Source organism: Apium graveolens, chromosome 7 (genome assembly GCF_009905375.1).
Source record: "Apium graveolens cultivar Ventura chromosome 7, ASM990537v1, whole genome shotgun sequence".
Lineage (NCBI taxonomy): Eukaryota > Viridiplantae > Streptophyta > Magnoliopsida > Apiales > Apiaceae > Apium > Apium graveolens.
The window spans coordinates 15,545,984-15,569,030 of record NC_133653.1 but is presented as its reverse complement, the minus strand read 5'-3'; the positions used below and the strand labels follow the sequence as shown (position 1 = coordinate 15,569,030).

Sequence of the window (23,047 nt, the reverse complement as noted above, 5' to 3'; positions counted from 1 at the left end):
TTGTAAGCGAATCTATTTTAAATATTTCTTAAAAGAAATAATTTTATATAAATTTGGATTTCATTTTATATTAGGAAGGTACACGATATATTTTTAACTAAAAGTTGATCAATAAATAAGCTAATGATATGTTTATGTACTATGTTTAACTGTGTGTTTTAAATACAATTATTTAAAATTACCTCTACAAATATGATCAATTAACTTCGTTTGAAGTTAAATAAAATGTTCACTATTTACGAGAATCACATATTTTGTGTATCATTAAAAATACATGTGACATTAAGGTGTAGTGGTATCAAGATGTACAAGTGAATGTAAGATTCAAGTTCGATTTCACAAACCATATTTTTAATATAAATATTAAAAATAGGGGTAAATGAGTCATTTCAATATATGAATAAAATATTTCATGAATTTTATTTCCTTGTTGGCCTATTATATATAGAAGGATGACACACATACAAAGATATAAGAGTTTTATATAGTAAAAGAATATAGATAGATGAAGTATGTAATATAATAAAGAAATAGAACATGTGTTATCAATATATTGGTTACTTCATATGAATAGTGTAGCTCTATATTTGAAGATAAAGATGAAGTTATTTCAAATATAAAGATAAAGTTGTCCCTTGTTGGAGATGTTTTTATGAGATTTTAACCTCAAATTTGAAGAAAGTGGTACTTTAAAGTGACCATTGGAAATACCCTTAGCATTTCTTAAAAAGTAAACTGTTTTACTCTGTATTTTTCTAATAACCAGCCGCTCGACCTTACACCATCTCCAATGAAACTCTAAAAACATACTTTTACACAATTTTAGTGTAAAAGTTTACTTCAACCCAACTCTAAAAGTCACACCATTTTGGTGTGACACAAAATTTTAGTGTTACACAAATTCTTTAGAGTTTTTCAAATTTACAATATTCGAGGAACTCAAAGTACGAGATGCTTTATAAATTTTGATGACAAGAGAGACTTCCTCATAAGACACAAGTTTTCATTTTAGTTTTTCGGTATAAAATGTAATTTTTGTAGAAGGCACTCTTTTTCCCTTCTCGGGTTTTTTAATAGGATTTTACTTTTGTGTAGTTTTAAAGAGGCCTTTGTTTAGGACCTTTGTTCAGTGGGTTATCTTCAAACATTAAAAGTAAAATTATCTAAATTTCTGGGAGTACTTTCTGAAATGATTTACTTTCATGAATGAAGGAAACTCATTGTAATCTTGATTCTATCAATGAAAATATTTTAAAAAAAAGTTTGGGTAGATAAAATGTATTAGTGTGTAATTATTCCCGAAGTTACGGGGTTATTTTTCCAAGTACATATTATGCTTCTAACTCAATTTATAACTCGAAATCTCACACAACATATTTAACTTTGCTCATTATATGAAAAATGGCCCTTATAGTCATAATTTGAAGTAAAACGGTCCAAAATACCACTATTAAGTAAAATGGTCCTTAATATCACTTATAAATACAACTAACATATGCGTTTCCTGAATCCAGATATGTGTTATAACCGAAAATTGATATGGGCTCTAAACAGACCCATTATAAGAATTGTTAATATTATTGGGCTGAAATAACTATGTCCAAAAATATAGTTGAGCTCTCGTATCGGTATATTGGCCAGAGTCGTGTAATTCTATATTGACCCAGGCTTCACCAACCAACACTTTGAAATATGTCAAGAAAGAGATACATGTCCACCTCTTAACAAGAAGAAAGTCCTGTCCACCTCTCAACATGAAAGAAGTCCTTTTCACCTCTCTACGAGACAAGAGCTATGTTCACATCTTAACATGAGGGGACTCAAGTCCTCATATTACTAAGCCGAGAGTCTTCTCCTTATATTTTAAAGAGACTTGAAGAGAACAACGGGAATACAAATTCACACACAAGGTGGACAAAAGATATAACTACAAAAAATTGTGACTACATGACACCATAGGGGCACACTATATCAACACTTCGAAGGACCTCTTCGAGGTCAGCACTACTTACATATTTCCGGGATCACATCGCTAAATAAAGGATATGAAGCCCCTCCCAATTAAGGGTCACATCTAATCAGTATCTTTATGAAAAGTTAATCTTAGCTACAAGAGAAGAAATGAGGACAAGCTACCTTATCACATAGAGGTCACCTAACTATCAACTTATATTATCTATTCTTTATTGACTCGAACACCCATTACCAGGACTCAAGGGGTTGCATGAGAGGAAGGATCGCTAAGCGTGTCCAGGTCTCCCATGATCGCACGTACTTTCTATATGGACCCATCGCATGACCAGACACTTAAGGATCGCATGCAAATCCATGCTCTCCATAAAGCCACATCGCATGACCAAACTCTAAAGAGTCGCTTGCGAGACCTCCGTGAATAGTATTCACGTGCCTTACCAATGAGATTTCTTCGCTTAATTCCAGGACAACGTATTACAGCCTAATTGGACTTGGGCCATAAACATATATATGGGCTTTTTACGGACAATCCCACGGTCAACAAATCTGGACCTTGATGGACCGGACCAAACCCAAACCCATATGGATAACTTATCCTCCAAAAACTAAGTGTGGTTTGAACTCCTATAAAAGGGTACGTAGACATCTTGTTTACGGATGATCGATAGTTTTAAATAAGAAAGAAACAACACTTTCATCCGGAATTCTAAGAATCATCAAATAAGAGCAGGTTGAACATTCATTAATTTTCATCCCGTGTTCTTTGTATTTTTGGTGAAAACAGTTTCAATTCAACATATATTGCTCTATGCTTCCCGTAACTTCCGAATTCGTTTCGTAACAAATTTTACGTAACAACAATATACAAAAGAAAAACATGTGTTTTTTAAAAACTGCAAAATGAGTATGCATTCCAAGACATTTGGGCCTGCACGATATACTGGTTTTAATGGTCTCAGTAAACATTCCGATAGTTGCGTTTCGTCCTTTTATTTTTTATTTTCTGCATAAATGCATATAAGAGTTGGTTTTTCATAATTCTGTTTTTATTTTTGTGAAGTACACATTGTATTGTGCATTTTTAAGAAACACAAGTTAATATTGCATTTTAATGTAATAAAAAAGATTATTTTCTTGAATTGTTATATTTTGAACCATTTTACTAAAAAAATGTGATATAAAGAATCATTGTTCATATAATGCCCAACAAGGCAACAACATTTGCTATTGTAAAAATATTATATATTCCTCTGTCCCCCCTCCCCAATTATGTACATTTAGTTTGGGCACAAAAAATTATAAAATATAAAATAATGATTAAAAGTAAAAAAAGTGTATGTGAGAAAAATTAATTAATATATTATTTATAAATTGAATATAGTGAATTAAAATAGTTGATAGTGTGGAAGTATTTACAAATAAAGCATCCCTACATTAATATATAAAATAAAGATACCAATAACATATATAAAATTTGATAAAATATTTGTAGATTAAGACCTTTCGAATTCTAAAGTTTTTTTAATAAATTACAAGAAGAAAAGAAGAAATTTTTTAAAGCGTGGTGAGGTATTAGTAAGTGCTAAGTGCAGTTGGTAATAATAATGGAAGACAAGTGAAAGCACAATTTTGGAGGGTGATTGGAGAAGTCTCTCTAGTTGTGGATATCATTGTTTTTATTTATTTTATGGCATATGACTCATACTTGCTTCAACTCCATTAGTTTAAATATGGTATGTTGATTCTTGTTGGCATCATATATTATTATAATTTAAAATAGATAAAGAGGGTGATGTACTCCACTATACATATCAGGGCCCTAATCATTATTTTTAAATCTTATTCCTATATATTATTTGATTGTTCTAAGTTCCCAGTGGGATGTTTACATTCATCACCAGTTATACAGCCATGCATGTTTAAATTCGATTTTAGCTCTTTCACGAGCTTGTTTAAATACACTTGGTTGAATTCTCATTCTTCGCGGTATTTGTTAGAATGCTTAAGGTCATGTACGTGATTCATCGCCTTTTTGTGAAACATCGTCTAAGTGATTATGTTACAAATTAGTAGTTTAAATTCATAAAATATTACTCCCTCAGTTTTACTAGATTTTTTAAATTATTTTTTAGCACGTTTTTCAAATCTTATTTAAATATAATTTCATAATATTTTTTTAATTATTCTTTTCTAAATAAAAGTTTTATGGTTAAGACTTTTATGAAAAAAAATTTAAAAATATTATAAAACTATATTTTATAAAAGTATCGAAATATGTGTAAATAGTGAATGCAAAAATGGGATGGAGGGAATATCATTTTTACTAGGTTTTTTTCTAAAAATTAAAATTAAAATTCTAAAAATTAGTATTTGCCTTATTTAATTTCCAATTTATAATCATATAATTATAAAAAAAGTTAAATATGACTCAAATTATGAAAATTTAGTAGTATAAAAGGGGCATTTAGCCATTTTCAATGGAGGCACTTTATAAAATATACACATTTTTATCTAAAATCTTTAATAAAAACTCACATTTGTTATGTGACTTAACGTGTCCCGATTGACCTTTACATAAATTCGCCCTTAATTAGTAGCTAGTATTTTTCTCAAACTAATTAAGTTTATATTTACTATTTCATTGGGCTAAAATTTTAAATGGGTTGATCCCCTGATCTCCTTACTGCATATATAGGCAAAACTTCAATACGAAGACCTTAAAATTCTACATTCAAAAACCTTTTTGTCTATAATTTTACGCATGATAAGGATCTATGCACTGCAACAAAAATGAATGACCCAAAATCAGTATAAAATAACTCAATTTTTATGAATAAAAAATGATAAGAAATATCTAAGTGGGAAATGATATTGATGAGAAATGAGTATGATCGTAGTTAATTTGGACTTTACATGTGAAAGAGCTATTTGTTCTAAAAATTTAATGTAGCAGTGTACGATCATTTCGATAATTTTATATTAGTATTTAACCCTCTACCTGGTTCGAGAGTCTATTTATGGATCGAAAAATAAATTACTGACATCTATATGTCTATCGTGCCACGATAACTCCTGTTGTATACTGAGAGCTCTGATATCATACTAAAACTTCGAAATGGTAAAGTAATGCTCATTCCGTAATCTCATATTAGTATTTGAATAATCAGATAGTTCTCGGATCAGTGAAAGCAAGCACCTTGCTGGATGTATAAAGTGTTGTCCATTTACCATGCATATATGTCATGGATTTTATGTAAACACTGGTAAATCATATATAGTCGTCAGTAATCTGTAATGAGATTAGTTTGGCAAGGAATAAGGACACTAGCTATATTAGTAATGATAATCAATGAGTGTGATCCTAATGATACGAACACCGTAGATAAATTCTTAATTGCACATTAATTAATTAATTAATTTATATGATATGAACCCCTTTAGGCATATATACGTACCTCATATGCTGCCGTCGTACGCATAGATATATACAGTCAGTAACACACACATACAAACTACAAAGTGTTAAAACGATTATCAATTTTCAGTCTACTTGCGTTGATGCGTTCAAACTATTCGTTAATGAAGTAAAAACAAGGTAACAGAGATATTATGTTTTTCATGCATCTGAGTTTTTTTTAAATGTTAATGCTTTTGAGTTGTTCAGAAAGTATTCATCATGCGATAAATCAGAATGTGATAAATAAGTGCGTAGTTTTGATAAATAAATATATATATTTAGAAAAAGAAAATTTATTATTTAATAAAAAGTTGCAAAATAATTTATTGCTCACATATCTTGTATATGTATACTTGTTTTTTTAGATCTCTTAATAAAATTTAAATTATATTTAACACTTCTATGGTACTGCGTAAAGGAAATAATGCACCCATTAGCAGTAATTTACGAAAATGAAAAAATCACAATTGAGCACTTAACGACATTTTTAACACCACATTTTGGCATAATATTAATATACATGCAAAGCCTCTAGGCTTTGGCTACTCATATATTAATCAAGAGAAATGCTAGTAGCTTTATATTATGCCTAATGATCATGCGACAACAACCTCACACATCTCCGACCTTTGAACTTGACAATGATTAAAATTATGATTATGATCATCATAATCATAATTTTCCCCACTAACAACTTTCTCAGCTTTCTCATCTTCTCTAGACTTCACATACAATCCATAAACATATGAACAAAACCCCCACCCACACAACACGGCTGACACTGCCTTGCCACCATCAAATCTATCACCGTAAACCACCACTCCTCCGATCACATTCGCACCCGTTAACGCGGTCATGCATATCGCTCCGGTGAGCCCCGTGGTTAAAAATACCATCCCTGCTGTCCCCATGAAACACAACTGCCATGTCACTATGTTACCTATCACTGTCAACCAATAATATTGTTGCCCTAAATCAAACCCTAGTAAACTCTCTCGTCTCATCTCCGAAAAGCCACCGTTAAACGCCATTCCTACGGTAGCTAGCAGGGTTGCGGCAGCTTCCATGATCAGCTGCATTTCCATTACCATAGAATAACAATAGACTTGTTTGTAAATTATTTCCATTAATGGTAAGTATAGGGCAAATAATAAGCCGGCGCCAATGGTACAAAAATAACCTACGAAATATTTTTCTTTGGTCAAGTCATTGGGCCTATCATGAGATGAACCTAGGCCCAATAAGACTGAAGCTAAAGACAAGAGTATAACACAGTTGAGATTTGAGAATGTGACCTTTTGTTTTACAATGATGATTGAGAAAATAAGATTGAAAGTGAGTTGAGAAGAGAGGAGAAGTGAAGATGTTGAAATCGGTAAATAAGAGTTTCCCCAAGAGAAGAGAAGGTTGTTGAGTCCCAATAAAAGCCCAATAAGGAGTGAATATAGAAAGAGCTTTGGAGTGACATGAGAAAAGGGCTTTCTTTGAGTTGATTTGAAGAGGTAAAAAGGGAGAAAAATGGGGAGAATTAGTAGAGGGAAGCCAGCACATTGGACCCAAGTGGAGACCCATCTACTAGAGCCATTGTGATTGAAGTAAAATTTTGAAAGCAAGCTTGATGAAACTGACCCTATGAAAAGGAACATGTAGTTTAATACTAAGAGTAACATGTAGGTTTTGGTGGTCTTAGTGGAGGTGGCGGTAGTCAGGATGATAATGTCGTCCTTTTCGTCGTCTCTGCCGCGTAACGGTGGAGATAATGGATGGTTGTTATATTTCACTTGGGGGTGATGATGTATTTGGGATGAGGTTTCCATTTGAATGGAGAGATGGGTAGAAGTTAGGTTGTGTGTGTGTGTACTTATATATGTGTTGGAGGAGGAAGGTGCATGTGTTTTGATCAAAATAAGTATGTGTTTGTGACTTAAAAGGGGGTAGATTTTACATGTAATGTGGGTTTGGGATGGTGATTAGTGCAAATAGGTGCTAGGGGCTCAAGGAGGATCCAAAATGATTGAAAATAGGTATATCCACGTTATCATGAAACAAAAGAGGTGCTATCATTACATGATCACTCAAGGAATTACAATTTCTACATAAATAAGAGGAGATACAGGAGGGCAAGCTCATGATTATTGGGGACATACCCCAAAACTGAAAACAGAAAGCTCAATTTTTATTATCAATTGAGAAAACAATATATATTACTCCCTCTTTCATTCAATTGTATACGGGTTTTTTCAATGCTCGACACGCATTTTAAAATAAATATAAAGTATATCTTTATAATCTATTTTTCAATTTTTTTTATATTAAAATTCAAACATCAAATTTTTATTCGAAGAAAAAAAATTAAAAAATTTACGGAACTATACTTTAGAGGAGTATTAAAAACGAGCTCTCATTCCACAATATATACAATATAGGGGGGAAGATGGAGTACTAATTATATGCCCTAGCTATATGATAATTAGCTGTTAGAGGTACATAGTGGATTAAATCAATTATTGAGTATATAAACTGTTTTTTTAGCCGATTGAATTAAACTCCTCCAAATAGTTTTTCACAATAAACGGTTCCGGTCCAAATCTCTATTTCGATCAGATATTTAATATCAGAGAATTTATGTAATCAAACCTCTAATTTTAAATATAAACTGGTTGAATTTGCTAATTTTTCCTCAAGTTTCTAACTCTAAAATAAGGCCATAATAATCTGAAATCTTAATTTGATACCCCTATAGATTCATAGATACATAGAATAAATACGAAAACTAATAAATACTATGTTTGGATTACTTTAAATCTTATTGAAATATTTAAGATCTTTTAGATTTTAATATTTAAAAAGTAAAAAAAAATAAATCATAAGTAAACAGTTACCTTGGTTTATTGTGGCGAGCTAGTTACTCAAAGTTAATTGTATGTTTAAGATTTGAATTTGCACAGAAAAAAGAACATTTAGAAAAATGATGAAGCTGTAAATGTATGTTAGTTTGAAAAAGAATGGGGGATGATGTGAAACAGCATACACACTCACACTCACACTGACACGACTGTAGTGACTACTCAACCCCTCACTTGTTCGCTTTAGCATCCAGTTTTCACTTGTTTCTTTCTTCAGGCAGTGATGATTATCATACTATCCCATCACCACTTTACAAGCACATGTATAGTGCTTGTGTTTCTGTACACATTTCAACTTGCACCTATTGACAAAAGAGGAGCAACAATCTTGATTACTAGCTAGCAAGTTCAACACTTTTGGGTTCGAATTCGACTACAAAATTTCGCCTACTCATTTAATGGACTCTAAATTCAAATAGTTCGACTTCTAGTTGGATTTAATATTTTTATCTGGGTTTAATTTCATCAATATTTTATCACGTTACAAAAAGGCTTGCGTTTCGGAAAACTCATAATTTACGAAAATTAAAATAATTTATATAGCTGGTTGGGCGGGTATTAACAAACGATCGTTGTCGATCATTTATTACCAATTTTTTTTAGCATATAAATGAAACCCATAAAAGATTATAAAATATATTTATATTCCATTGATGAAGAACGGGACTCTTATTTTTGATTGTTGTCATATTTCATCAGATAAAATGATGATGGCTCCAACATCCGAGTGCATATATATGCACTTAGCTAGTGCACCTATTTAGATATTTTCAATTTTTAATTTCTTACAAACAGAGACTAACTTAAGCAACTATAAAATCACACATTTGCAGAATTATGAGAAATTGTAGTAAGTCACCAATAAAGTTTAGGTCTTTGTAAATGTATAATGATAGGAGTGAGATTGAGAGGAAGATAAGAATGGAACTATCAATAAAAAGATTAAAAGAAAGATGAGGTATGCAAAGGAATTGTCAGGTGTGTAGTGTTCCTTTAAATCCTCAGGCTATATGGCATATAGGCTATAGCCTATGCGTATATACTTCATTTCTATACACTTTCGTTTTTAAAATTTCAATTCTATACATTTCAAAACTTACTAAAAATAGTAAAAAATTTATCATATAAAATTAACTACACCCACTACTTTCTTCCACTACACTAATTTTATATATTTAATATTAATTGACCCCACCACTTTACCCATTTTTCTTATTTTTTCTTATAACATTACCCTTTACTCTGTGCTCAAATCAAACGTATACAATTTAACGGGACGGAGGGAGTACCGTATTTATCGGCCTATATATAAAAGAAGGACTTTCAACTAGAACAAAATGGAGTCAGAGACTCAGAAACAGAATCTAGTTCGTCTAGAGATACCTCCGCGAGTGATTTTGTGGCTGTCACTTGGAATCTTTATAGACTTCTTGCTTGAACCAACTTCTACACTTTATTTATTTCGTTCTTCATTTAATTTCATATTTTTATATTAATTTTATATAACTTCTAACTATTTTCTAGTTCATATTGGTGGCGAGCTTTCATCTCTTCTATTATTGCTAATTTCATAAATTTCGCGTGATAATGTTCGGTTAAAAATGTATGATCAGTAAAAATTAGAAAAAAAATCTTATGAATAAAAAACTTATAGGTGGCATAAGTACGTGTTATTCTTGAAATTTCAAGTGAAACTTTAATTGGTGACGAATGCTTAATTAATTGTGACCGTATTTTGAAAATTGAAGGTGGAGCATAAATAATAAAAGTTTTAGGTTGCAAATAAAGTATTTCCAATAGAACTGGCGTAAATTTTCTGTCGGCTGTGTTGTAAAGGTTGATTTACCTGTTGACATATGCACCGATGTCTGTGAAAGTAATGCGTGTGTATAAATATTGAAGTAATGTGCATATTGTTGGTGGGGGTAGGTCAATTTTTTTACCTAGTAGAAGTTGAGACGTTAGATTGTTTCTTAAAGCATGAAATGGAAACATTTCAAGAAGAAAATGTGTTTCTGAACTGTTAAAAGAGGGAATCGAATCAAATATTGTCCAATTAACATGCATGCATGATTTATTGTCTCATGTACGGAACTCAATACAATCATTCACCACCCAAGAAAAAAATGAAGTTATTTTCTCAATTACCAAGAAAAGGAAAAAAATGAAGTTATTTTCTGTGGGACGTAGGCTAAAAGTTAAGTTTTGCAATCAGCCAATTTTGTATGAAAGGAAATACATATTTTGATTATGCATAAATTTTTTTTTAAAATCAGTTTTGTACTAGTAATTCTAATATGTTAAAAAACTAAATATTACTAGAGAACTCTACATATTTAAGTATATTTTATGATTATACTTAATTAAATTTGTGAGACCGTGATAAACTATTACTATAATTTATGAGAATTTGAATGTCCAGCCAAACCAGCCAAAATCATGTTTACAAAATTAACCAATATGCATTCACGTAATATATCTGTCTACTAATGTATATTTCATGAATTTCCAAAATCATGTCTTACTACACTGACAAAATATATATGTATAATATATCATGCCTGTCATAATTTTCGAAACCTTCAGTTATGATTTTCCTACTTAAATGAACAATCTTATTACTGAATATACAAGGGGAGGATACATATATTTAATCGTAAATAATGTTTAATGTAGATTAGAAATTGGAGGAAACCATGTGTAACAAATTAGCATAATTAAACAAACAAATTATGCGAGTAACCCACATGAATTTAATTGTGATATAGCTCGAAAATATTTAAAATTTAGGTGAGATTCGTACGAAACAAATCATAGAAAAATATAGAGGGTAACCCACCAAATCATAGAAAAATGTAAAGGGTAATGCTAATCTTTAAATGTAAAGGATAATGATAACTTTTAACCTTCTTATTCAATTTCTGTCTTGTATTTTCTTTACTACTGATATAGTTTGGTTATTATTAAACAAAACCAACGGATGATTTTTAAAATGACATATAAGCTTACTCATTCTTCACATTTGAGAAAGAAGAGATCAAGAAATGAGCAGGTGGGTAAGTGAGTGATGATGCGGAGGAAACAGGCGTTGCTTTTTGATCCCTCAAATTAATCTCTCACATAAAATAAATTTTGAAAGTGGTGGAGCAGTATTTTTTTTAACCAAAATCTGTATAATTGTCTAGAGAGATCATGGTGGGATTCGACGATATCCAATTCATTATTTGTGGTCATTTGATATTATTATTAATAAACTAAATAAGACTTGAGTATAATTTTTTTTGCTAAATTGCGATTTTATAGAGAAAAAAGAGAAGATTATACAAGAGATTCACCCTATGATCTATGACAGGTCATAGAAAAGACTATCTATAACAAATCTCTGGGAGAGATTGGAGATAGAAAGTAACAAAAACAACCTAACAGCAGCAATTATAAGCGAACAAAATTGTCTAAATCAGGCCTATTAGATTTATACCAACCAGAAGCACTAAGTCTAGCTTTGACATCAAGGAAAATCTCTTGCAGGAGCTTTGATGGGCCAAAAATACCCTTATCATGCGCCCTCACATTCCTTTCCCTCCAAATGTGATAATAATAAACCTGTGCATAGCAGAGAACAATGGTTCCAGCTTTCTGCTTATCCTCCAGCTCAGTTAAGCTAACCAGGAATTCAACCCAAGAATGATAAGAAACCGGGATGTCAAAAACCCTAAATATTTGCATCAAGTTCCACTTACTGTACGTACAGTGAAGAAACAAGTGACTAGTAGTCTCTCTACCCAGGATACAGAAAAAGCACTGTTGTGTACTAGAAAGACCAAATCTATGAAGTCGAGCCAAAGTACTGATCCGATTTAGACAAGTGAGCCACTGGTGATGAGCATATCTGTTAACCTGAAGTCTATGCCATACAGCTTTGTGCCAAGGGACCACAGGACCTGTGTTTCGAATAGAGGACCATATATGCCATGTTTTGATTTTAGAAGCATCCAAACCATCCCATAAAATATGATCACGACCACTGGAATGAATAGGTGGAAGATTATGGTCCTCAAGCCAGCTGGTGAGTAAAAAGTCTGTGTGGTGAATTCTGCATTAGGCCTCGGTAAAGTCCAAATTCCTGAATTGATGACACAAGCGACTGTTGCATTCGCAGAGAGAAAACATTGGCTAATGATAAGAGCAGTAACTGAGTTTGCAAGACAACAAGAGTTCCACCACGGTTCAAACCAAAGAGAAATCGAGGTTCCACTAACAATATCGTAAGTGATGAACCATAAAGCCATAACTCGATGTTTAAGAACTTGCCTCCAGATCCACGAGCAGTCTGTGGGAATATCCATAATCCAGAAGTGCCTATTCTTCAACACTGTCTTGTTCACCCAAGAAGCCCACACAGAACCAGAGTTAGTAACAATTCTGATCAAGTGGTGAATCAATTGGGCCTTATTCCAGTGCACCATGTTCTTTAAACCCAAACCTCCCTCCTCCTTTGGTAAGCATAAAAAATCCCAAGCAACTTTGGCACCTCCTTTCTGATTTATGTTGCCCCTCTAAATAAAACGAGTTAGCAAAGATTGAATGTTTTGGTGCACAGCTGCGGGCAAGAGAAAATGGTTGCACCAAAAACTTTGAATTGCTTGAATAATAGTCCTGATAAGCATGACCCTCCCAGCAAGGGAAAGGAGTAAGTTTGCCCAAGAATTCAACTTAGAAGTGACCCTTTTAATTAGAGGAATGCAGTCGTTTATACAAAGTTAAGAGGAGATCAAAGGAACTCTGAGGAACCTAACAGGAAGGGAACCTCTCGGGATGGAGTAAGTGTCATCAAACCAGCTAGAAAATCCAGGGTCACAGTTACATAAGTAACTATTACTTTTGTGCACACTTGGTTTCAAACCACTCCAATCAGAGAAAGTGGATAGGTTATCCATTATGTGCAAAACAGAATCCCGGGAACCTCGAGCAAAAAATAAGACGTCATCGGCAAAAAACAGATGAGAAATGTTAAGATCCTTGCATTTCCAGTGATGCTGGTACCCTATTGGAGTTTTTGCTAGCAGGCATGGAAGAATATTCATGCTAAGGGCAAAAATGTATGGAGACATAGGATAACCTTGTCTGATGCCCACAGTACCTTTGAAGAAGCCATGAATCACGCCATTAAGTTTAACTGAGTACCTCGGGGTACAAATACAACTCTTGATCCAGGAAATCATCTCGCCCGGAATCTGAATTTTATTGAGAACAGCTAGAATGAAATTCCAGTGAATAGTATCAAAAGCCTTGTGCAAGTCGATCTTAAGAGCATATCTCGATGCCCCCGTTTCCCTATCATGACCTCGAAATAATTCTTGAGCTAGAAGAATATTATCAGAGATTGATCTCCCCGGAATGAAAGCAGACTGAGCATTATTGACAATGTTGGGAAGAACTTTCTTAAGTCTGGAAGCTATAATCTTCGAGATACATTTATACATAACAGTACATAACGAAATAGGTCTAAAATCTTGCATTCGGGACGGAGTATTGACCTTTGGAATGAGGGATAAAAAAGTTGCATTAGTGCCCATTGGCATCGTGCTTGTTAAAAAGAAGTGTTTCACGGCTTCACAGAAGCAAGACCCCGTGATTTCCCAAGTGGCCATGAAAAATTCCACATTGACCTCGTCAGGACCCGGGGCTTTGTTACGCTTCATAGTCTTTAAGGTCTCGAAGATGATTAAATCTATCATAGGAGCCACCTGGAGCCTAGCCTGATCACCATTGATGGTGTTGCAATCAACCAAATCGAGGTCAATTGGATCTGGAGTTGAAGTATTGCTCATCAAGTCTTAAAAGTAAGAAACGGCTACGTTTGCACACTCCTGTTGACCATGAACTAAGTTACCCTCCACATTAAGCAAACTGAGCACCTTACTATGATTCTAATTGACCTTGCATTGTTGATGAAAGAAAGAGTTGTTCCCATCACCTTTATGCATCCATTTAACTCTGGACTTTTGAAGAAGGAGGCGTTCTTCCTGAAGAATGGTTGTGTTAAGCTTTTCTTTAAGCAAAAGCTCTTGTTGCACAAGGGATGGACTCCTATCCGAGCTCAAAGCTTCTTGAACCTCAGTAAGCTGGGCACGCACATAATTCACAAGATTATGAAGATTCCCATGTTCCTTGTTGAAATCACGCAGAGCACTTTTGACATTTTTGAGTTTAAAGTTGAATTGAGTCATTGGATTACCATTACAACCCCGGGCCCAGGTTCGAGAAATAAGATCAATAAATCCTGGCACATCAATCATAAAATTGAAGAATTGAAATGGTTTACCAAATTTAGCAAGCTGCATAGGCTCCTCGTACAAGATAAGGTTATGATCCATTAGACCTCTAGCTTTCAAAAAAGCATTTCCTTCGGTAAAAGTCTGAAACCACAAAGAGTTACCAACCATACGATCCAACCTTTTGAAGACAGGAGCCTGTTGCCTTTTGTTTGTCTAGGTGAATAAGTCTCCAACGGTTCTAACAGGATCCAATCCATTGTTAAACATATAGTCCTTGAATGCCTTTTGAGCATAATTAAATATTAAATATTTAAATAGCACTTAATATGTATTTAAATAATACATCTAATATATATTGCTTAGATAGGCTGTCGCGTACCTATCAAATAATAATTCTTAACAAATAGTTCTAACAAAATAAGAGGGTAGGTCAAATTCGATCCCACATAGACAAATGTGAAATATAAAGGCTCGATAAATATGTATTATATTCTAACTGACAAAGTAAATTGGAGAGTCTCTTACGCAAATGGGACAGTGCTTTTACAAATGAGACAATAGTAAAATAAATGCAATATGCTGTAAACTATATAAAGTAAAAACACTAAAAGTTTTCACTTGGTTCGGGGCCCTTATACCTAGTCTATGGCCTACATCCAAGTCCTTATGCCAACTAGCATAAAAAATGTATTACATCAACTTTAATAAAAGAACTTACAGTCTTTTCCTTGATTACAAATAGAGCACTTGAAAGAAACCCTTTCCCAAGCTAACCTTGCTACCTAACCCACCACTGCTATTCTTTAGCCTTCTAGCTACCTTGCTATGCTCTGAAATCAAGCCTTGTCACAACCCGACACAAAGTTGATATGAATACACGAGTACAAGAATAAACAAATTGATTACAACTCACGCTATATCTTGTTCGACTGGATTTGTATTTGGAGAAAAATGAACAAGAAAATATATCATAATAGACGTGAAAGCATTAGTCCAAATCTGAAATACTCGAGTTGTATTTATAGGCAAAGTCTAACAGATTTTGTTTTCAAACAAGTGATGAGATAAACATTATCAAGTATGGTTTTGAAAACAATTGAAAAATTGTGAAGATAATAATCTGTTAGAGTGTTTGAAAATGGATAAACTTAGTTAAAGATAAGTATTTGAAATATTCAAACTAAGTTTAAGATAGGGTTTGTTCAGAAGAAGTTTATATCCAGTCAAACTAAGATGTACATTAAAACCCTAAACCTAATCTGCTAGAATGTCTCTGGAAACTCCATTGCATTAATCTCGGATTTTATTCTGTTGCAATCCCGTTGAATCATTCTGTTGTAATACTCCCACTATATTATATTTGGATTATCATCAAAAACCTTGTAAGCCAACAAAATGTACCAATCACTAGTAATATTCAGGGTAACACAATAAAAATTGAGAGATTGTTTCACTGTAATTATACTAAAGCAAATATGTTATATTAATCATATAATTAAAACTTCTAGAGTTAAGTATCCCCACTAGCATGAAAATGCAATTATGATTTCGTAGCGGAATTTTCTTCATTAATTATGGGCCACTCCAGTTGTACTTTGATACTTTGACCATTTAAGAATGAAAGATAATTCCGTTATATTCGCGTGAGCTGTTGAATCATACAATTTCGACTTCTGAAACTTAAGATACGGTCCAAACAATAAATTACGTGTGACGTGTGACAAATCGGAATTTTCTTATAATAAATCTCCAAATTCAGCTCTTATTATCCAATCTATCCAAGTTTATGATATCTTTACTTCCTATAATAAAATATTAAAATAACAAATATGAAAAATAAAACCACACACACATATATGCTCTATCAATAGATATAATGGCTTAAGTAACCAAGCTCATAACTTTCATGGAAAGTTATAGGTTTACCTATTAGGGTTGGTCCTATTATTTGGGGCTGAGCAAAACCGAAAAGAAACTGAAAAACTGAACCAAAACTGAAAAACTGAACCAAATCGTGTTAATTCGGATAGGTTCGGTTTGGTCCTGTTTTTTCAGAAATTCGGTTTATTTGATCCGGATCCAATAGACCGAAATGAAGTTCCGTTGGATATGGTTCTTTTAACAAATATTTTGCTTCCGACCGAATAGATCGAATAGACCAAATTATAAATACTATAATTTTATATTATTTACATTTTACATATATCTTAAATATTATAATCATAATTTGTAATTTGTAATTGAATTTCCACACTATTAATACTCTATATATCACCTTATTTTAATTATGTTTTATATTTTTTGGTTTAAAATTTTAATATAATTTTATATAATAGATATCATATGAATGCAACAGTACGAATGAGACAACCAAATGAGTCTCTATATATGAATGAATGAGACTGTAAGCTTAAAATATAATGAGACAATCCCAATCATAAAAAACTTAACAAACCCAGCTAAAGAACAACCCACCCATCCAACCAGGGTGTCCAGTTGTATTTAAAAACATCCAGAATCATTCATCAAACCAACATAAACAAAGTATTGAACAAAAACAAGCAGTCTTAAACAGAAACAAGCAAATAGCAAACATTCAAACAAGCCATGTAAACTTTTCTCCCCCTTCATCATCGTAAAAGGACTCTCATTCTGAATCAGAGACAGTCACATGAGTCTTACCTTTCTTGTCCTTCTTGGCATCCTTCTTGGCTGGGAAGACAGGTTCTTCACCAAACTCTGAAAACAACTTGTCAAACGCATCTTGATCAGGAGCTTTACCATTACACTCTCGAATCCAATCAAAAATCTTTGTCTTGTATTCTTCCCTGGTCATCCCAAAAACAGATGGAGGAGGAATGGCTGGTAAAGGCAGAGAAGCAGTAATCTCTTCAAGCGTACAGTCTCCTATCCAATCTTTCTTACGGTGCCAGTACATCTTAGCCTTGTCCTGCATCGCAGACAGCTGCTGAGACAGGAACTTAGTCTCGGATCCTAGCTGGAAGAATAACTTGAAAAATTCCTTCTCCCATGCTTTGGCAGTGGTGGACATACCCTCTTGCAAAGAACCAAACTCGAAATCTACTATCTTTGCCAATCTTTTATCGTGATCATACAAAACATCAAGCTTAGAGTTGATAGCATCGAGTGACTGACAAACTTGTTTGTTAAACAATTCATAAGAGGCTCGCATCATGCTAACCTGAGAAGTGAGGGATCCTAAGGACTCTATTGAAGCAAAGTGCTGATTTAATGAGGCTAAAGTAGCAGAATTCTCATTCAATTTGGCTAACAAAGAGTTAAGGACAGTAGTATTATCCTAGTTATTTGGCTCAGAAGCATAGTGTGGTGATTTGTGCAACCCACTAAAAGATCGATGGGCATCATCAAAGAGTAAATCAGTTGAATCAGAGACTACAAGATCATTTGCAGTCAAAACCGACATATCAAAAATAACAATTATCTTTTCTGACTTAACAGACTCAAAAGGAACATAAAAGTAAGTAAAAATCTTTGTCAACAGGGCTGGATAAGGAAGGTTCGTGGATTCATGTTTCGAACAATGACACATATTTTTGATAATTAATGATGCAACATCATAAGGGAATTTCTTAACAAACATATACAATAAAATGGAATCCTGAAAAGTCACTCGGTCTCTACCACTCTTACGAAGCAAAACGCTTTTATGAAATAATTTAAACAATAGCAAAGAAAGAGGGGTTAAGTCTGATACCGAGGGCTTCACGCACACATCAATGAAGTTCACACCAACAAGTGCTTTTAAATGCTCTTCATACTGCAATCCAGGAACATCCAAGAAAGTTTGATGTGTCGTATACGGGCAAACACCTTTGTCAGACAGATCTCCAATACGGTCAAGCATATCGGCCTTGAATACGATCGGAGTACCACGAACATCAGAAAACACCAAATCATCTTATAATAGCTTATATTTAATTTTTTTAAAATATTAATTTACGTTTTATTTAATTTTTAAGAAAATTCGAAATTCTTGAAAATTAAATATTTCATACATATTTATTTTTGATTAATTTATTTTTTAAGAATTTTAAAAATTTTTGAAATTTAATTTTTTCTTAAACTTTAAATTAAAGGTACTTAAAGTATTGGTAGACTCGTGATTTCTCTGGGCTTTTAAAGTTGATTTTAATCTTTCAAAGAAAACGAAGACCATGTGCTATTCAGACTGCGACTAATTAGCTAAGCTGCAACGCTGTACGTTTACCACCCAACCCACGACTACAAATTTGCATTGTCACCAGGTAAACTTCAGCCACACAAGTTTAGACTGTCAGGCGCATGGTTGCCACGCTGAATTAAACTTGCGACGAACAAGTTTCTGCGCGTGTGTGGCACAGCTTCCAGGAGACTTCCATTTTCCTGCCGGCACGTGTACTCCATTCAATACACAAACAATTCGTTTAATCCATGCGCGTATACAGGTGTGATAGCTTGGACGAGTGAGTTTTAGCCGTGACTGTACGTGACAATTTGTTTTGTAAATCAAACAAACTAAACACAACACTGATCACATAAATGGCAGCCTAAATCCTGAAAAACTTATTTAGATTAATAATATTTATTTACCAAAATCTAAATAATAAATTTATTTAAAATAAATTCATAAATAAACTTATTCAAGTTTAAATTATAAATTCATTTAAATTAAATTTATAAAATAAATTTGCTAAATCAAATTTACAAAATAAATTTATATAAATTTAAATTACTAAAATAAATCTATTTAACAGAGTCTCTCGTCAATTGAAGTGCAAATAATTTTTGCACACCGAGCTACACTGAATTGCACTAATACCAATTGTTAGGTCCTGAAGTATCATAGAAGGGGGGTTGAATACGATACTCACTAAATTAAAAAATTCTTTAGAATCTTTTGCAGATATAAATTTAGAGTTCGGCTAGTGGTTTCGTGTTCTTCAGGTGAATAGTGTTTGGAATAATAAAATGAGGAACACAAGATATTCAGGGAAATATATATCCGTATATAAATCCACGAGGGGTGTTGCTATACTCCGGTAAATAAATTAACCGGCTACAATCTAAGAACAACAAATTCCTAGCTTCCACAAAAATCAACAAATTAAATACTATACAATGTTCTAGCTTTTGTTTGTCTAAGGATTTAATTATCGGGTAACGATTATAATGCCCCTAAGAATATATAAGAGTTAAACCGGGCATTATAACGTTACTCCGGTGAGAAGAATAACTGATATAGATTTGTGTGTATCTCCTCTGTTTTTCTTTGCTTCTATTTTCACCAGCTCTTTGGGAGAGAAGATGAACAGAACAAATCCAACTCCATTGCTTCTGTTGCTTGTGTAGACTCTATAATCAATAATGTGTGGCTGAGGAGTGAGCTGAGATCAGAAGGGTATAACCTGCGACTAGTAATTTTTAGGGTCATTATTTATAACCTGCGACTAGTAAATACTCAACTGGAGACTAGTATATTTGATTTAGTAACCTGCGACTACTTAAAAAACAAAACAAACTTAGGCACTTTGTTCCTTTACTTGCCAAACTGCGACCAAGGTTGCAAGGTTTTTTTTGTTGTTTTTTTTCTTCTTCTTGTTTTTCTTTTCTTTTTGTATTTTTTTTCTCTTTTCTCTTTTCTTTCTTATTCCTTTTTTTGTTTTATTTTTCTTTTTATTTACGTTTAAATTGTAACTAAATTAATTTATAAAATAAACTTAAATATAACTTTTATAAATAAACTAATTTAGATTTATAAAAATAAACTTATTTAGAGTTTATAAAATAAATCATTTTAAGTTTATTAAATAAATTATATTAAAGTCCATTAAATAAATTTATTTAAATTAACAAATAAATTTGAACTTCGCCAATCCCTCGAGCAGTTTAGCTGTATACCCCGCGCACCTCTTCTCGTACTTTAACAGATAAACGTTCAATCCAAGTACGTTCCTCAACTTAACAATTCTTCTATAAATAATACCCAGATTCATTTCACGAGCTGTTGACGCCTAGTGCAACCGGTCTGGTCCACAGACGACTAACCCCGATTCAGGTCTTCGTATTATAGCCTTGATTACATTGTTAAGCTTACAACAACTTTATCGCTTCGAACACTGACTGTCAATAAATAACTGTACTTTCACTGGAATCCTTATGGTACTTTAGACAACGTCTTTATTTCTACTACAATCTTCAATGCTTCATTCATTGTTCTTCACCGACGCTTGAACATATAAATGAACTCCTATCAGTGAGTATAACTTCAAGACTGCAACTATCTTCTTTAACCTCTTTCTATACCATGTCTTAAATTCTTCAGATTCCTATACTTCGAACATTGTCTATCTTCAATCAATGCTAATACACTGAAATCTTCCGGTGGCACTTGTATACTGAATCTTTAGCATTTCTGAAACCCTGAAAGTCTTTAAACTTTATTCTTCACTGAGGCATGATCATATTAATGAACTTATTTTAGTGACCTGTAAACAGACTTCAACCATTCTTCTAATCTTTTGATTATTTGTATTTTCCTTGTCCTCATTTCTTTTGATTTCTTCTGTAGACGTAGTATTATTAACCTATCCTGTTCTAGTGTTGTTGTTGTGTTGAGTTATCACGTAACTATTCATACAGCTACGCAATCTCACCAATAAAAACTGATATTACAAAGCCACTGCAAACTAATAGCTAATAATACAATAATTTAGCAGCAACTTCAGTAATACTCCTTGTTAGATATATTTGTGATGTCATGTCTAATCTGATTTGTTTAGTTTCAGAATTTAGTATCAGAACTTAACTGGAAATCAGAACTTGCTGAAGATAGGAAGTTATCAGAACTTAAGGTGTCAGAAATTATATCAGGACTTAAGTGCGGGTACACTACAGATAAGGAAAGCAGCAGATTTACAGGAGAGGATCTGGATTAAACAAGTAAAGATATGCATGATGAATTGGACAGCTATAGGACTGTAGTAGATAATCTCTGATTGATGTATTCTAGGAAACATAATCATTATCATATCAATCAGTAGTTATCTTGTAACTGTGTATTATATAAACACATATTGGGGTTTACTTTAGAAGTGTTATCATTCACGAGAATATTATTCATTGTAACCTAAGCAGTCTTAGTGATATTATCATACATCACTGAGAGAGTAGTTTAACCTAATTTGTAACATAGTTTATTATATTGAATAAACTTGATTATTGTTACATATCTGTGTTCTAAGTCGATTTGATAATATAAACACTATATTTAACCCCCTTCTATAGTGTTGTGTGACCTAACAAGTGGTATCAGAGCCTTTCTGTTAACACACATACAGTGAGATCCAAATAATAATAATGTCTGATCAATCAAAAATACAAGGCCCTCAAGAACCTGCAAAGGTTCAACCCATTCAAAAAACCAGTAGATATGAAACCATCAGGGTTCCTATGCTCACAGTTTCTGAGTACCCTGTATGGAGTGTGCAGATGGCCATGTTTCTGGAAGCTACAGATCCAGAATATTTAGACATAATTTATGATGGTCCACACAAGCCCACAAAGCTTTCTGTTGCAGTTGGGAATGAGCCACATAAGATGATTCCCAAAGAAAAGAGAGAACTCACCACTGAAGACATCTCTTCAGTAGGCAAGGATGCAAAAGTAAGACACTTGCTTCATAGTGCACTTGACAATGTCATGTCAAACAGGGTGATTGGATGCAAGACTGCAAAAGAAATCTGGGATGCATTGGAAGTGAGATGTCAAGGAACCAACGCCATCAAAAAGAACAGGAAGACAATACTCACACAGGAGTATGAGCACTTTGACTCAAAATCTGATGAGTCACTAACTGATACATATTAAAGAGAGAAATGATTTGGGTATGAGAGAGATTTGGGGAAATATGAAAAAGAAGAAGAAAGAAAAATAAAGATATATAAAGATTGAGAAGACAAGGAGTTAGAATTGGAAGTGGAAACGAAAAGAAAGAGAAACGAGATGTACTGAGATAGAAGTACATGCACGAGATACGAGAAGATGATAAGTCATATTAATTAGATAGCCTAAATCTATTTGCATGCCACATGGAGAAATACACAGGATAAAAATGATAAAATAATTATAAAACAAACAAAAAATCACAGACTTAATACATATAATAATTATGCATGAATACAGAACTATATTCCCTAGAAAAATCAAGAATAAAAGATACCATAAAACACATAAATATCATAAAATAATTCATAAATAATCACGTAAAAAATTACATGGAACACATACCTAATTTACGACACATTATACAAAAACGATCTTCAGCTAAGGGCTTAATGAAAATATCCGCACGTTGTTTCTCGGTAGATATATAAATTAACTCAATGTTACCTTTAGAAACATTATCTCGTTGA

General features: G+C 33.0%; 2 protein-coding genes across 2 annotated transcripts; both read right to left on the bottom strand.

Annotated features, from left to right (window-relative positions):
* Positions 1 to 5,912: 5,912 nt before the first annotated feature.
* Positions 5,913 to 7,505, bottom strand: LOC141672484 (putative purine permease 4). The gene has a single exon (XM_074479097.1). It carries the CDS (start codon positions 7,246 to 7,248, stop codon positions 6,028 to 6,030), a length of 1,221 nt encoding a protein of 406 aa, XP_074335198.1. The 5' UTR covers positions 7,249 to 7,505; the 3' UTR covers positions 5,913 to 6,027.
* A 4,264-nt stretch (positions 7,506 to 11,769) lies between these two features.
* LOC141673316 (uncharacterized) lies at positions 11,770 to 12,803 on the bottom strand. Its single transcript, XM_074480052.1, has 2 exons — positions 12,235 to 12,803; positions 11,770 to 12,049 (listed from the first exon to the last, which is right to left on the bottom strand). The coding sequence occupies exons 1-2, from the start codon at positions 12,801 to 12,803 to the stop codon at positions 11,770 to 11,772; spliced, it is 849 nt and encodes a 282-aa protein (XP_074336153.1).
* Between the last annotated feature and the right edge of the window lie 10,244 nt (positions 12,804 to 23,047).

Bases quoted from the DNA above. Each gene is read 5' to 3' on its own strand.
- LOC141672484 (XM_074479097.1), bottom strand. From the start codon at position 7,248: ATGGAAACCTCATCCCAAATACATCATCACCCCCAAGTGAAATATAAC.
- LOC141673316 (XM_074480052.1), bottom strand. From the start codon at position 12,803: ATGGTGCACTGGAATAAGGCCCAATTGATTCACCACTTGATCAGAATT. The intron at 12,050-12,234 runs GTTAACAGATAT...GCAAATATTTAG, and splicing joins CTGTATGGCATAGACTTCAG to GGTTTTTGACATCCCGGTTT.